Below are 15628 nucleotides of genomic sequence, written 5' to 3'. Positions count from 1 at the left end.
GTGTAATGTGTGTGTGTGTGTAGTGTAATGTAATGTGTGTAGTGTAATGTGTGTGTGAGTAGTGTAATGTAATGTGTGTAGTGTAATGTGTGTGTGTGTGTAGTGTAATGTAATGTGTGTAGTGTAATGTGTGTGTGAGTAGTGTAATGTAATGTGTGTAGTGTAATGTGTGTGTGTGTGTAGTGTAATGTAATGTGTGTAGTGTAATGTGTGTGTGAGTAGTGTAATGTAATGTGTGTAGTGTAATGTGTGTGTGAGTGTGTGAGTAGTGTAATGTGTGTGTGTGAGTAGTGTGTAGTCTGTGTGAGTGTGTGAGTAGTGTGAGTAGCAGTTCACATGCGGAAGTGAAGGTTCCTATCACACATTAACATGACAGCAGCAGCAATGGCAACTACTCCGGCCATACCTATTGGGAAGTCAGGGCGTCCCTACCCAAAACGTTAGATAAACGAGGAGTGATCGTGGACTAAAGGCACTACAGGAAGATGACACATGGATTTAAAGACCTTCAACCTCCTGCACCGACCCAGCAGCGCTGAACTACATGACCCAGGAAGCTGTGCGCTGTACAACAGCTGGAGAAGGACAGGCTGAGTCGCCCTGACATTCGCCTCTCGGTACCGGTACCGAACTCATTCCCCACTACCCAATGGGGTTCACTTATTCGGGGGGTGTTACCCCTCATGTTCCCTCCTTCCGCCCGCCCCTCACGTTTCTACCCTGTCCGGAGGGGCTTCTGGTCTGAACCCGAGTAACAACAGGGCCCCAATGCTGTAGTTCTTACCATTCTCTTCAACGTGCAGACACAAGCAGCTCTGCCCCGGGGCTCTCAGCCATGTATCGGGAATATCCAGTGTTGGGTAGTATACTGTAGCAGCCGTCTCCGCTCCGGACCTAGCAGAGGATGAGTCTCTCATAATGGTTCCACTCCGGACTGGCGGAGGAGTGCGAGCGATGGGCTGCCAGTCATGTGTCCCTGCTGACGTCAAGCGCCACCGAATGCGCGCGCCCGGCTGGAAAATCTGAGAAGGCAACGTGCGCGAGTGCTTAGGAATGTTACGCAGTTTTGAAACGTGTGGCGGGTTCATTTCATACAGAGTCATAAACTGATGCCATTTTTAGGTTGCAACGTCGTAAATACGCATTTCTACTGAAACCAACATAAATACACACAGCTCCCCCTCCTATATATGTCGTTTATACGACTCATTTACCATTACAGCTGCGGAGTGCGTTTGGCAATAGGAACCATTCGGGGCTTTGCTTTCATTATTTAATCCCAGTAGGAAGTAAAAAGAGGGACAACATTTTTTTTTCGAACGTAGCGTAGCAAAAACGTTTGACCCCTTCTGTGGCCACACCCCCTAATTACCATGTTCATTTTACAAAATTTGGCAGGTTATGAAAGTTTGAAAATATTTCTCCTTATCTAAACTGTTTTTTTGTGTCTGAAAATTGTTACAAAGTATCTTATTTGCACCTGTTAGCTGTTCTGTTCTCTCTGCTAAAAGCCAATTAAGTGAGAAACTTTGTTTCTTTTTCTGGCTATTCAGTGCAGAGAAAGTAGGGACTTTCCACTACAAATGAGGGACTGCGGGTTGAGCTGTCAAAAGAGGGACTGTCCCTCCGAAAAAGGGAGAGTTGGGAGGTATGCAGTAGTTGACCTCTGCATATACTGTACCCCAACTAGGGTTGCCCCTTTGCTAGTGGCTAAACCTGACAAAGAGGGTGGGGAAGATAGCATTGAGGGCAGAGCAGTGATGTTCGGATGGGCATGATGACATCAGAGATGATGTCACGGAGTTATGATGCCAGGTCAGGGTATGATGCCAGGTCAGGGTTATTGCATCACTTATATGAAACTGGCTGGATTTCTGTCCAGTTTTCACAATATTTTAAATGAAACAGAAAGTTTTGAACGGACAGCCCTTTGACAAACTGAGATGTCCAGTTGAAACCCACACGGCTGAAAACCCTACCTCTATCTCAGTGATCCCCAACCAGTAGCTCATGAACAACATGTTGCTCTCCAATCCCTTGGATGTTGCTCCCAGTGGCCTCAAAGCAGGTGATTATTTTTCAATTCCAGGCTTAGAGGCAAGTTTTGGTTGTATAAAATCCAGGTGTACTGCCAGAGTCTCAGTGTAGATTGACAATCCACATAGGGGCTACCAAATGGCCAATCACAGCACTTATTTGGCACCCCAAGAACATTTTTCATGCTAGTGTTGCTCCCCAACTCCTTTTACTTCTGAATGATGCTCACAGGTTCAAAAGGTTGGGGATCCCTGCTCTATCTATTCTGCCCGATAAATAAGAGTAATCCTTTAACTACAGCTATGGGATCTATTATAGAGAAATCAGTTATCCAGAAAGCTTTGAAGTACAGCAATACTCATTTCGAAAAACTATTTGTTATTTATGATTGATTTGCTTATTTCTGTTTCTGTAATAAAAAGATATGAACTGCACTTGATAATAAGTAAGCCATGTCAAGGTGAGTATCTTTGTATTTCATTGGTTTTCATATATTGGCCAGATTATTGTTCGGGTTTCACAAAGCTGAAAACCTAACAGAGACTTGAGACCCGAACCCGACCTTAGAAAAACCAAACAGTTTGGGTTAAAAATGAACAGGTGGCAACCCTAACCCCAACACTTCTACTCAATTTAGGGTTGCCACTTTTACCGGAAAAAAATACCGGCCTTCCTATATATTTATCTTTTTTTCCCTATTAATAATATTGGGATCAACCATAATTTTTAATAATCAGCCCTGTAGCATCAGCTTATATTACAGGCCAAACTAATTTTCTGTTGATAATTAACAATGACCCCTAAGCTTAGCTTCTCAACAGCTACTGAGAGCCCACCGAGCATGTGAGTGTCACAGACACTTTCCAAGATGGTGATCCCTTGTGATACATTTGAAGTTGTGGATCATTGCTGCTATTAAGATGCTTTAGGCTGGTGCAGTATGGAAAATATGGCATTTTAAACCATATTCATTTTTAGGGTTTAGTTCTCCTTTAAACTAAGATTGTATACTAGAAATTTGATTCTAAAAAATGTAAGTTACTATGATTTCAATAGTGTTGTGTTAATTGGGTGAGTTCCATGTGCTGGCTACAATAAGTAAAAGACGCCTAGCTGAAAAAAGAGGCTGAGCCCCAGTTCTTATACAATTATGTATATTTATCATTTCTGAGTGACGGATACCATACTGCATTTTAAACTTCATTGAGTTTAACAGGATGTCATAAAATGTCATAGTATTTTTAAATTAAATAGGAATATAAGTGTATTATACTTTCCCTTGCGCCTTGTACCAGGAGTTTTAAAAACTGTATTATTAAAGGGCCTTCTGCCAGACGTTACTGGGCCGTTACAAATACCTATGAGGTGAATAGGTTGATGTGCTCTCCATTACACTTTGGAAACCACATGTAGTCAATTGTTTTTCCTCTGTGCAATGACCTTTCACCCGTTCTTGTGGAAAATATGGAGAGATGAGAGATAACTAACTTTCATGTTTGTCAGGGATGTTTCACCTTCTGGTCCATTGTGTAGCTAAAATACAGAACCACACATTTGGGTAAATGCAACTCTTTTCGATTGTCTTTTTGAGGTGAGTGCCAAGAAACAGCATTCTGTTAAGAACAGTGACCATGTGCCCTAGTGTTTAGCTGCTCATGGAAAATCCTCACATAGGGTCTGTCCTTAATTCTACTGTATATATTGTACAGTGGGCAAGCTGGATATGGTATGTTGTAAAGCATTCACCATGCTTTCAACCTAAAACTGCAGTTAGGCCTGCCAGATCTACAATGATAACAGGTAAGTTTTCCAGGTATCTTAGGTACATTTATTCTGAATTCTTTAGTATGACTGCCTATTAAAGAGAGTCAATCGTGCCTGTTGCTTGGATTGCATCCGTCAGAAATGAGACTGACAGGTAGGAATCTATGTGCTTGGTAATGTGGTGTTCCAATATTTGGTGTGTAGAGAGGAACCAGGAAATTAGAGGACAAGTAGTCAGCACAACAATCACTTTCTTCCTTAAGTTGGTGCACGTTCTCCAATGGCCACTTTCCACTGGCAGTACTGGAAGGAACGTTAGAACAGCACCAAACGCAGTTCTGGGTAAAAAAAAAGCCTTTATTGGTGCAAGGACATTACAGCAACGTTACAGCAACGTTTCATAAAAAGCTTGATAAAAGGCTGCACGGCCTGAAATGTTGCTGTAATGCCCTTGTGCTAATAAAGGCTTTTTTTTTACCCAGAACTGCATTTGGTGCTGTTCTAACCAGTAACGTAACTAGAGGGGGCGGGACGTGTAACTTGGCCCCTCCCCCTCCATACGTCATTTTCTGCCGGCGGAGTCAGTGGCACGTGAGCTGCCGGGGGGCCCTGAGGGGGTGCGGGCCCTCTGGCTCAATCGCACCCCCTGCTCCCCCGGTAGTTATGCCACTGGTTCTAACGTTCCTACTGAGAGGAACCAGAAAAGAATACATAATTGTGCTTTATACTTGGTTTAATAAGTAACTTTAATAGATGGATAATGACTAATAAAAGACACACTGAAATCAAGTCCAAGTAATGGAAATAGCCAATACAACCTCTACTACAAGTCCTTTAAACAAGCCAGTGGTCAGGGCAGGCTGCAAGCTGAACAAAGTCCGTATAATCATTCGAGAGGTCTAGGCAGGTGGCAGGCAATGCAAGTTCATGTAAACAGGCCAGGAGTCAAAACCAGGAGATCAGATATTAAGAATGAGGGTCAAACGGGACTCAGGAATGAGGGTCAAGCAGGAACAAGCTAAACCAAGAACTCAGGCACAAGGACACAGAAATAAATCAATTACCCAGCAGCAGGAAAACACTGGCTTATATACCCTTAAAGACAAGATTGTTGGCACCTAGCCATAATGAGATTAGAGGTGGAGACTGGCATTGGAGGAAGGATATGGTGAAGTTAATTACCTGCAATGATCAGTTTCAAAGGCCTCTGGTTGCTCAGCAGGCAAATGTACACATTAAATAATATGCAGGCATGGAGCTACTGTTCCTTCCCCCCTCAACTGAAAACCAATAAAATAAATGTTTATAAAAAACATGCAGGCAAGAGTTCAAAACCTAAGAGCATCTTTGTGCTATCTAGACTCTGTGACCTTGACTTCTAGTTATTTTATTTAGCTTATCCAATGTCTTATGAAATGGCCCACCCAATTATTGATAATTCCACCAGGCAGAAAAGGTCAGGGGAAACCCTGGAGCTACCATCACCTCCAGAACAGGCAGTAGCTCCAAGAATAGAGCACACAGCTCACTTGCACTGGAAGTGATGCCATTGAACAGCGGAAAACTGGAAATGATACTAGACATACTTCAAAAATATTTTTGTCCTAGTTGCACTGAGGTTTTGTTCATTTCGGCAAATCTAACACAATTGCAGTAGGTGCATCGCATTGTGTCAAAAGTATCGCCCCCTTGCGACAGCAATGATGGTAAATTCTGGGGAAAACTGCTTCATGGTGGGGAAAAAAATGGCCCACCCAATTATTGATAATTCCACCAGGCAGAAAAGGTCAGGGGAAACTCTGGAGCTACCATCACCTCCAGAACAGGCAGTAGCTCCAAGATTAGAGCACACAGGTCACTTGCACTGGAAGTGATGCCATTGAACAGTGGAAAACTGGAAATGATACTAGACATACTTCAAAAATATTTTTGTCCTAGTTGCACTGAGGTTTTGTTCATTTCGGCAAATCTAACACAATTGCAGTAGGTGCATCGCATTGTGTCAAAAGTATCGCCCCCTTGCGACAGCAATGATGTTAAATTCTGGGGAAAACTGCTTTATGGTGGGGAAAAAACATGGCAATTATGCTTGAAATTGCACTTTGCTCACCATACTTGCTGACAGTTCTTTATATTTTAAAGCATATAAAATCCTATATCTTTTTGATTGCTTTACATATGTGCAAACAAATGCAACACTTTTTTTATTAACCATCCCTATGTAACGGTTTTCAACCTTCTGAATTATTATCCTTTACCAAGGGGGATCAAGACGTCCATCGCATTAAGTTCTCAGATAATTGACTGCCTTATAAGGGAAGCAATTACTTCATTTTTGGTTTAGCCAGAACTGCTAATGTGCCTTACAGTAGTTTTCAAAATGGTGATGTCACTTTACTTTACCATAATTATCTGCAACATGTTATTTAGTGAGCATGGTTATCAAGTCATCGTGACACAATGGCCTGACAATAATATGGCACGGTGGCATGGCTCAGATGGATCATTAAGTCCTTTGCTGTCTCATTAATGTATAAGCAATGACTATCCTGTGACATAACACTGTGAGCTCAATCCTAATCACTCAAGTATTACTTTACAGAGCAAGGAGGCAAAGTGCTTGTCATTAACAATTGTATTATTGGGATATCACATACACAGCTTTTATCTTTTTGATTTACAGTGTATTTCTTCTACACATGTTCCATTTCCCTTCTGATGTAACTTCCTTTTTTCCATGCTCATGAACTGCCATATCCTGTGTCTGTCATTGTGCTTTGCAAGGAGGTCACGGATCAGCAGAAAGGTTATAATGGACCCCTTCCTAAATAAACATGTAATTTAAAATTTGGCACAAATGACAAAATTATTTTCTCTGAACTTAAAGCTGCATTTTCCTTTCAAATTACCTTTTTTTTTTTCTTTTATCATGAACAATATGTTTAGACGTCTGTAAGTAGAGAGTCCCAGGAGTATTGAGATTTCAGTAGAGGTCCTGAGGTGCTTTTTTTAGTGTATGTGAATGATACTGATCATCATCCCCAGGGTTTTGAAAAGCTTTATAAAAGATATAGGTGTAGGGCAGAGTTATTTCTAGTTACTTCTAGCTTAAGCTTGGCAAATCAGTCATGTATAATGCTGATTTATATTGATGGGGTGTAAGTACAGCATTTACAGGACAATTGCAATAATAATTTTCTGCTTTGGAATATTATATATTTTCTCTCTAAGGCTATTGTCACACTTGCTGATTGTACCCATGCATGCAGTCAGTAATATCAATGGCATCTGCCTGCCACTCTGCACATGGAGCGAATATCAGCACAAAAACTGTTTAAAGGCCAACATCTTCCCTATATGTGCAGTGCCAGCAGGCTCAGTCAATACCTTTACACTTGTGTAGTGTAACAATACCATGTAATAGAACATACTGAAACTCTAGGTAGTGCAAATGAGTTATAGTTCAACTTGGAAAAACAAAGAAACACTGCTACAGCAAAACAATCTGCCTCCAACAAAACAATTAGCTATCAGACCTGAGATCTTGCTCCTCTGAAAAGAGGTTAACCCTCTGCCCGCCCATAAAACTAGATAATCATCAACCCTACTGTGGCCTAGAAGAAGAATTCTTCAGGAGATTAGCACTGAAGAAATAGTTTCAGAAAACTCAGATTACTGCAGCAAATCACTCTACATTTAAAAAAGGGAAAATACATGAAACTTTTTTCCTTGTATTCGAAAGTTCTTGTATAATGAATATTGCAAAATTGAAGCAAAGGCATTAAACAAAGTGTTATTTTCCACAAAGTGCATTCACATACAGTTTATTCTAAAACTAAAAAGAAGTTCCTTCCTACAAAAGTGTCTGTGTTAGAGCAAAGGGGAACATAAAATGTAAATATAATGATTAAATCACTTGTAGGTAAGACAAGGCTGCACCTATAACATGATTGAATAGAAATGGGAACAAATATCATGTGAGTACCAAAAAAAAATGCACTGAAGAACTGCAGTCCATCCATAGTAGACGTAATCTAAGAGTAATAACCCCTTGTGGTTTAAATGCAATCAGTACTTTGGGACAATTGCTAGAAACAATGGAGAGTTCCCACAGGTAAAGTAAAATATTTGCTTTTTATCACAAACACACTTCATTGAAGCTTAAAGCTTAAAGCAGTGCCACATTGGGCAATTTGGGCTGAGCTCTGCTATTTGTAGCAATAGCCTAGATGTTCTCTAAACTGTGAGAATGACTTTCAGTTGACTTGAATACGAAGAACACCATGTACAGTGATATGCCCAAAAGACAAAGATCTGAAGGACCCATGAAATTTCCTATTTGAGCTGAAAGGAAGTAATCAGTGACAAGTAGTGATACACTGTGATTGTATACTAAACATAAACATGAACTTACTGCACCAGAAGCCTAATAAAAAAAATGATTTATGCTTTCAAAGTTGGCCGCAGGGGTCAACATCTTGTAACTATGTTAAACATCTTTGCAAGACCAAGACCATGCACATGCTCAGTGTGGTCTGGGCTTCAGTTGGAAGGGTTACGTTTAGGGATCGTCATAAATTATCAAAATAGCAAACGTTAAATTATATCTGCCATAGAAGCTGGTACAGCAAGACTGATTAATAATCAGAATATGCCGACTGCACTGGGCCCGTGTATACGAATATCTACATGGTCGCCAGCTGCTCTACAGGGAAACAAATCAAGCTGCTCGAGTTCTAGCAGTTAGGGACCGTCTGAAGTTTCCTATCTGTAGCATTAAGAGCAAGTAAATGAAGGCAGAATTTCACTGCATACAATCAGGTTTCTTATAAATACGGTACACATTTTTTAATTAAAGTAGATTGGTGATAGGTTTCTATTTCATTAAAGAAAGTAAAAATGGGATTTTGTTTTTTTGCCTTTACATCTCCTTTAATGGGGACACTGCAGACACTATTACCTGAGTTATGATCCCTTGTTGCTCAGGAAACGCTGAATCAGTCATGGGTAATTTTGAGAATGGATGATCACATTGCCCTACAGTGTTCTTCAGCAAAACCTGCAATTCAGGTGTGCGCAACCTAGGGGACCGGCATGTTTGCATTGATGCATGATTGAGTGCATGCACCAGACTCAGCTCAGACTTGCATCTGTTCCAGCATCAATGCCCATCAATTACTCTGTTTGCTTACAGCCTGCCCTGACCTGCATCCGTCTGAGCTTCAGCTTTTCTTCTCCCTGGTTATATTCTCTCTACTTCACTGTCCCTCTGTGCTCAGACATGTACAGACAGCTCTTCACCTGTGCTACACTGTTTCTCTCAAATATCCTAAAGTACTTCTTTATTAACACCACAAGGAGTTATGCCTCTTAGCTTACATTTCTACTAAAGACTGCATGTCTGCAATGCATTTGTACTAAAAAGATCTGCATATAGTTTAGGAAGACCTTAATGATTTTGATCAATTCACTTCTAGTTACTTCTCAGAGCACACACGTCATTTTTGCAAGTAATATTGTACTTCAAATATTTGCCATACTGTAAGAACACACTGTCCAAATCAAAGGTTCATGTAAAGTAACTATCATATAAAAATGTTATAGGACAAAATGCTATAGTTTGCAACTTGTGATTTTCCTTGCAGTGAAAACCACTTTCATTAAAGGTATTTGCATCAAAACACACTCGTTACACTTACAAATATAGTAGTTGTGCTCTGTGTCACTCATTAGAAATCTGGGGGGGGGCACTGTATTATGGGCAAAATTGCACTTTGCTCAGTGTGCCTCAGTAAGTGAATGTGCCCTTATATATGCCAAAGCTTTCAAACAAAAAACATATATGAAAACATTAATTCTGTATTCAAGCACAATATTTGTTTCCTATGTAATTCTCTCTCTGAATCAGTTGTACAGGCTGATACATTAGATTTTTTTAATTGATAGTTTTAAGAAGGCGTTGGATGGCTTTTTAGATTGTCACCGGTTGGTGCTTTTATGTTGGAATGTTGTGCAATCACACACTGACACTACCACTCTGTAACAAGCAGCATCTAGGATCAGAAAGGGACACATTGGTTTCTGCAGCTATTAATTGCTTTAAAGCAAAGGTAACCCAATGGCTTTGTACATGGCAAATACTATGTACATCACTCCCTCCTATAATGTCCTTCTAGCTGATAAAAGAAAATTTGGGTCCACATTGTGCATATTTTTTAAAGGCACTCATAACAAGAAAATGTGTTCCATTATGGACTAAAACTGGCTGTGGCACAGATATGTATGCAAGTTGTCCACACACAGCTTTAGGGGTTGTAGTCACATCCCTGTGAAACTAGAAGGCATTGCCGAGTCACATTACAATCATGTGATGCAAATGTGTGATTCCAGTCTGATTCTAATTCAATTCTGCCAGAATATGACATTCCTAAACAGAGAATACTTGAAGTCCAGCACCACAAATGTTATAGAATAAAAATGACTTTATTTGGAACACTTTCAAGCAAGTCTGTTTGTAGCCTGAAATGTCGCTTATCCAGGTCCTGCCAAGTGTTCCAAATTCTACGTTATGAGAATGGACAGTGGGTGTGTGCACCATTAGTTTCTGATGTGAGGAGTAGAGTAGCTAAGCCAATTAAGCAAACCTTCCCAAACAAATCCAGTGAGAATTGATACCTGAAACTGAATTATTAGCCTCAGATTAAGTTTAGGGGTAATCTTAGTAAGACTGGGAGCCACTTCCATCACTTAATGGGCTCAGACCCAAGTATTTAGAACTACAGCTCAAGGTGGAGGTATCCAACCAAAGAAGAAAAACAGCAGGCACTCACAGATCCTACAAACAGGCTTGTAAAAGAACCTAATTTAGGCCCCAAAGGAATTTGCAGCACTCCCGGTAATAATATAAAAATTACTTTATTTTTCACATATGGCACAGAAGCAACATTTCAGACCTAGTTGGTTCTTTTTCAAGCTGACATACTTTGTATGCCAGCACTAGCTGGGTAGTGGTTATTAATTCCATGGGTGGGGAGTCAGTATCCTGAGTATGCCACACATCAGCCTTAAACCAAAAAATCTGCTCTGGGTTTTCATTCTGGTGCACACACCATTTTGATAAGTATTCAGCTTCTTAAAAGACTATTCAGCTCCTCCACCTGATGTCTTGACCTAGTACTGCACCTCAGGCTCCTTCTGGGTGTCATTCATCCAGCCAAAAAAGGTCTTTGGTTGATCTCTCCCTTCTTTTATACTTGTTTTTGGCCCCTCGCCTTCTCTGTGATTTTTCAGGGGATTTCGTACCATACAGCTCTCCTTGTTGGTCATTACCTGTAATTACATTCACATTTTTTGTATAACAGTTCTCTAACCCCATCTAGTGGAACCTACACATTACCAAACAGCTTAACTTTTACCCCCTTACAGGGTGCCACTTGCCATGGTCTTCTAAGCTCAGAGAGGTCCCCTAATTCTCTAGTGTGTGCTTGGTGCAAGCCTGGTATCTTTTCATACGAATCCTGGAATGTGGTACCGAACTGTACCTCAACTCAGGCTATCAGTTAATTCTTTGCAGCTAACTGGTTGCCTAGATTAGAACTTCTATACATGGGCGCTTTTTCTTATGCATTTGATACTAAATGAAGACGCAAGTTTAAACGTGCCTAAGCACATTAGCTAACTGATTCCATTACATTCTGCACAATTGTACTCGTGAGTGTTCAGAAACCAAGAGACTAGAGAGTTGTGTGCGGAACTGCTAAAATGCACTTTGCTGTGTTTAAAAAATGCATTTAAATGCAATATATGCATTATTTTGGGCTCAGCAACCATTTGTTAATGCATTAAAAAATGTCCTTGTATAAATGTAGGAGCCAAATGGAAATTCTACCCAGCATACTTCAAGAAAAGCGACATCTGACTATATTCTCTGTACTGCAGTTTTGTATTTGTAGCAGAAGCCAGCTGATTACCAGACCTGGGGGTGAACTCATTTCTGCTAAAGTGTTTCAAGAGACAAACAGAAAATACAAATACTGCTTTCCATTGCTATTACTGTATATTTAAATACAACTTTAAAACCATTGAATATTGTGTTAAAATGTGTAATTGAAAGCTGTTTAAAATTAAATATTTTTCATTGTACAAAAAACAGTTCCTGAGTGGACATCCAGGATTTTGTAATCACATAACAGGATTCAAAGATAAAACTTTTCAGTGTCAGGAATTCTGAAGCTAACATCATTTTTGAGGCTATATAAGCCTGTCCCTTATTTGGATTTGCTCTTTGCAGTTTGTTTTCAGTCTTTGCATCTATTCTGCGTATTTATTAATTGTGACCTTGGTTTGTTTACTTCATTCTGTATCTGCCTGCCACCTACCTTCACCTTTGGTCTGTTTCTGGGTCTGCTGTGGTAATGTTCAAAGTTATCAAGTTTGCATCAGACCTTGTAACCCATAGCGACCTATTGGCAGCTAGCATTACTGGTTTAAGAGGTAATTCTTGACTCCTTTACTAGAATTGGCTGGTGTCTGCTATCTACTTTGGCCATTAGTTTGTTACATAACAAGCTGCCACAATAACTGCCATGTTAGCTGAATGATAGGATATGGTGAATGTGATAGCCCCACTCCTTTACTGTAGGTCACTTCCACCAACCACCATGTTACCTATCGTATTGCTTCCAGATGGCCTATTCTTGACAATGTATTTTTAAGCGGTGATCACCACTCAAAGCTATCAGGTGCTTATAGTTGTTGAAGGTGAATAAAAGCAATTTGGAGTGTTTTACCCTATACCACAAAGCTACAAAATGCTCAGCCAGCAAAGTGGATCGTGTCACCTTTCACCATTGCCCTAAGGCTCCAATGAATGCAAAACAGGTAAGAGATTAGTGATATTGATAAACAATGGCTGAACAAACTAATGCTGACTGCAAACTCTGTAATAAAAACGAGTACATGTGCTTAAAAGAACAAAATGCTACATTACAAAGAAACTAAGGGGCAGATTTAGCAAAGGTCGAGGTGAAGTTTCGAAGTGAAAAACTTTGAATTTCAAGCTATTTTTTTGTGTACTTTGACTAGGGAATTATCATACTTCGATACAAATTTGAGTGCTGTTTTAGCCTATGGAGGACCTCCTACAACCTGTATGGAGGCAATTGGGGGAGTTGGGGAGTTTGAAGGTCGAAGTTAAAAAACTTAAAATCGAAGTACGATTAGAAGTATGATCGTACGATTCAAAGTAGGCCGAATTCGGCCCAAAAAAACTTCGACCTCCATTCGATTGGTCTTTTTGAATTCGAAGTTCAAATTTTTTTTAACTTCGACCTTTGATAAATATGCCCCTAACTATATAGCTGTGAAATTGTTTTTTTTTTCTGGTGAGGATACTAAGCATTCTCAGTTTGGGAGATTTATGTTTATCAGATTTAAGTGTATCAGTAACTACCTTTCTTTCTGTAAAAATAACCACCTCTGCAAAACATTTATATTTAATGTATAACTTTATTAAATCTATATTTTAGTCCAAAAATTATTACAAATGGAGGAATATTATCATTTTGGTTGGTAATACTCTAAAATTAAATGCTCATTTTCATTCTTGCAAACAGTGAATCACAGGTTATCAGATTCTAAAAAGATCTTAGAAATACAGTATCTGTAGCAAAGATATAAACATTTCCCGTATTTATAAAAATAATTAATTGCAGAGAGAACTGATTTACACTAAATGATTGAACAAAGTCGATGGCATGGGTGCGTCAGAAATTAAATGCTGGGATCCCGATTCAGGATGGTGAGGTTCTGCAGGAGAATGTATACTGAAATATATGCTTTACAGACACAGCCATATGATAAAACTTTTAACGGAAAAATAAAAATTATATTTCCAAATTTTACACTTATTAATGATAAAAAGGAGATTTTTCGGCAACTTCACTTGGAAGAACAACAACCTAAAATTATTTCAGAATTTTCTGGACCGTCCTGCCATTCACCATTCATATTTACTGATATGGTTTAGCTATAAGAAATATTTGACAGTAGGGATGCACTGAACTCTGCAATTCAGTATTCAGCAGAATTCTACTTAAAGGATTTGGACGACTACCAAACAGACTCCAAACCCTTGGGCGTGCCCCAAGACACTGCTGAGTAGACAGAAATAGCTATTGCAGCAACGGTGACAACTTTTTTTTTGCCTTATATAGGGTTTGGATGTGGTTCAGCCAGGCTCTTGGAATCTATCTAAATCCTCTTCAGATTTGGCCAAATACTGAACTGATTTGGTGCATCCCTAGTAGATCAGTTTATTTCAGCTCTCCACCTAAAACTGCTTGTGCCACATCCAGCCATTTTTTAAACCACTGGACATTGGTAGTATGGCGATTATAGAACAGTCAATAGAAGGTAGCATGAACAGTTTCAGGAGGAGTTTAAAACGTTCTCCATGTTCTATTAGCTTTATCCTCTAGTTAAAAACTGGTACAAAGCAAATCAAATGTTTTCTCTAATATTCCACTGTTTGCAGACTGAATCCATGTATGCACCTTTTTTTGAAAACGGATTGCCATAGAAATTGATGGTGGTGAATTTCAGCATTGCTAATTACACAGTCAAGAAAATACTGGATATCTTGCCTCATGTCGAGTATGATATCTCTAATATTTATAAATCTCAAATCTAAAAATGTAACTTTTTTTTGCTTGCCTGTTAAGTGTCCAAAAGACCTGAGAAGTGACATCTGAAACATAAAACTACTACAGGTATATTCTTTATTCTCTTAGATCACATCTTTACAATGTGCACAGAAGAGGGATAGATAGTATCTAATTCAAAGGCATACCCCAATCTCTAATGCAGGGTTCCCCAACCTTTTTTACCTGTGAGCCACATTCAAATGTATGAAGAGTTGGGGAGCAACACAAGCATGAAAAAGTCCATTGGGGTGCCAAATAAGGGCTGTGATTGGCTATTTGGTAGCCCCCCATATGGACTAGCAGCCTACAGGTGGCTCTACTTGCCACTATACTTAGTGTTTATGCAATTAAAATTTGCTTCCAAGACTGGAATTCAAAAATAAGCCCTTGCTTTGAGGCTACTGAAAGCAACATCCAAGGGGTTGGAGAGCAACATGTTGCTCACAAACTACTGGTTGGGGATCACTGCTCTAATGTAATCCTGCTAAAATGAGGGTGCACATTTCTTTTTAACCTATAAAAGCAAACAAATAGTACTTGGGGAAAAAGAAAGACTGATGAAACAAGTAATCTTTTCTTGCATTTGTGGTTTTATCTTTAGGCATAAAACGCTATGGTGTCAAGGACTAGGCTATTGATCTACTTGTCAAACTGTCACTCACAAGAGCTGTGATTACCTTTGGGGTTTTTAAAGAGCACCGACAATAGCATCGCTGCCGGGTTTCTGGTGATTCTCCGAGAAACCAGATATCTTTCCCTGTACATGTATCATTTAGGTACCTTAAGTCTTATACTGTTTTCAGCTGTAATGTTTTGTACAGTAATAGTGTGTGCCAAAAAAGAAATGCCCATAGAAAGGTGCCTGTATTGTTAGATGTCATTCTTTGCCGATAACTTTATGGCAACATGAGCGTAAACACTGACTGTTTGTCACAAGAGACAGCTGTATGTTGGATCTGAGAAGATGCATGTGCTAATTTGTCACAAAGCGAGTACAATATTGTGCAAACCATGTTGTGCCCTGTGTGCTGTTGAAACTGTGCAATTGTCTTAAATTGTCTATGTAGAATTAGTACATATATTAGAACTATTATTATTACTAATAATTACTAATATCATTATTA

At 39.5% G+C, this 15628-nt stretch overlaps 1 protein-coding gene across 3 annotated transcripts in view; it reads right to left on the bottom strand.

The window, feature by feature from the left end:
• The window catches only part of trpm7.L (transient receptor potential cation channel subfamily M member 7 L homeolog), a 66825-nt gene extending 65649 nt beyond the window's left edge, over nucleotides 1–1176 (bottom strand). For 2 of the 3 annotated variants that reach the window (XM_041584846.1, XM_041584847.1), the window contains exon 1: nucleotides 785–1176. In XM_041584846.1, coding sequence (XP_041440780.1) covers nucleotides 785–787 — 3 coding nt within the window. In that variant the 5' untranslated portion in view covers nucleotides 788–1176. The remainder of the gene's footprint in view (nucleotides 1–784) is intronic. The other variant, NM_001191021.3, reaches the window with a different exon arrangement.
• Nucleotides 1177–15628: the final 14452 nt, after the last annotated feature.

Source organism: Xenopus laevis, chromosome 3L (genome assembly GCF_017654675.1).
Source record: "Xenopus laevis strain J_2021 chromosome 3L, Xenopus_laevis_v10.1, whole genome shotgun sequence".
Classification (NCBI taxonomy): Eukaryota; Metazoa; Chordata; class Amphibia; order Anura; family Pipidae; genus Xenopus; species Xenopus laevis.
Note: the sequence above shows the minus strand (reverse complement) of the source record. Positions and strands in the feature narration are given on the sequence as shown.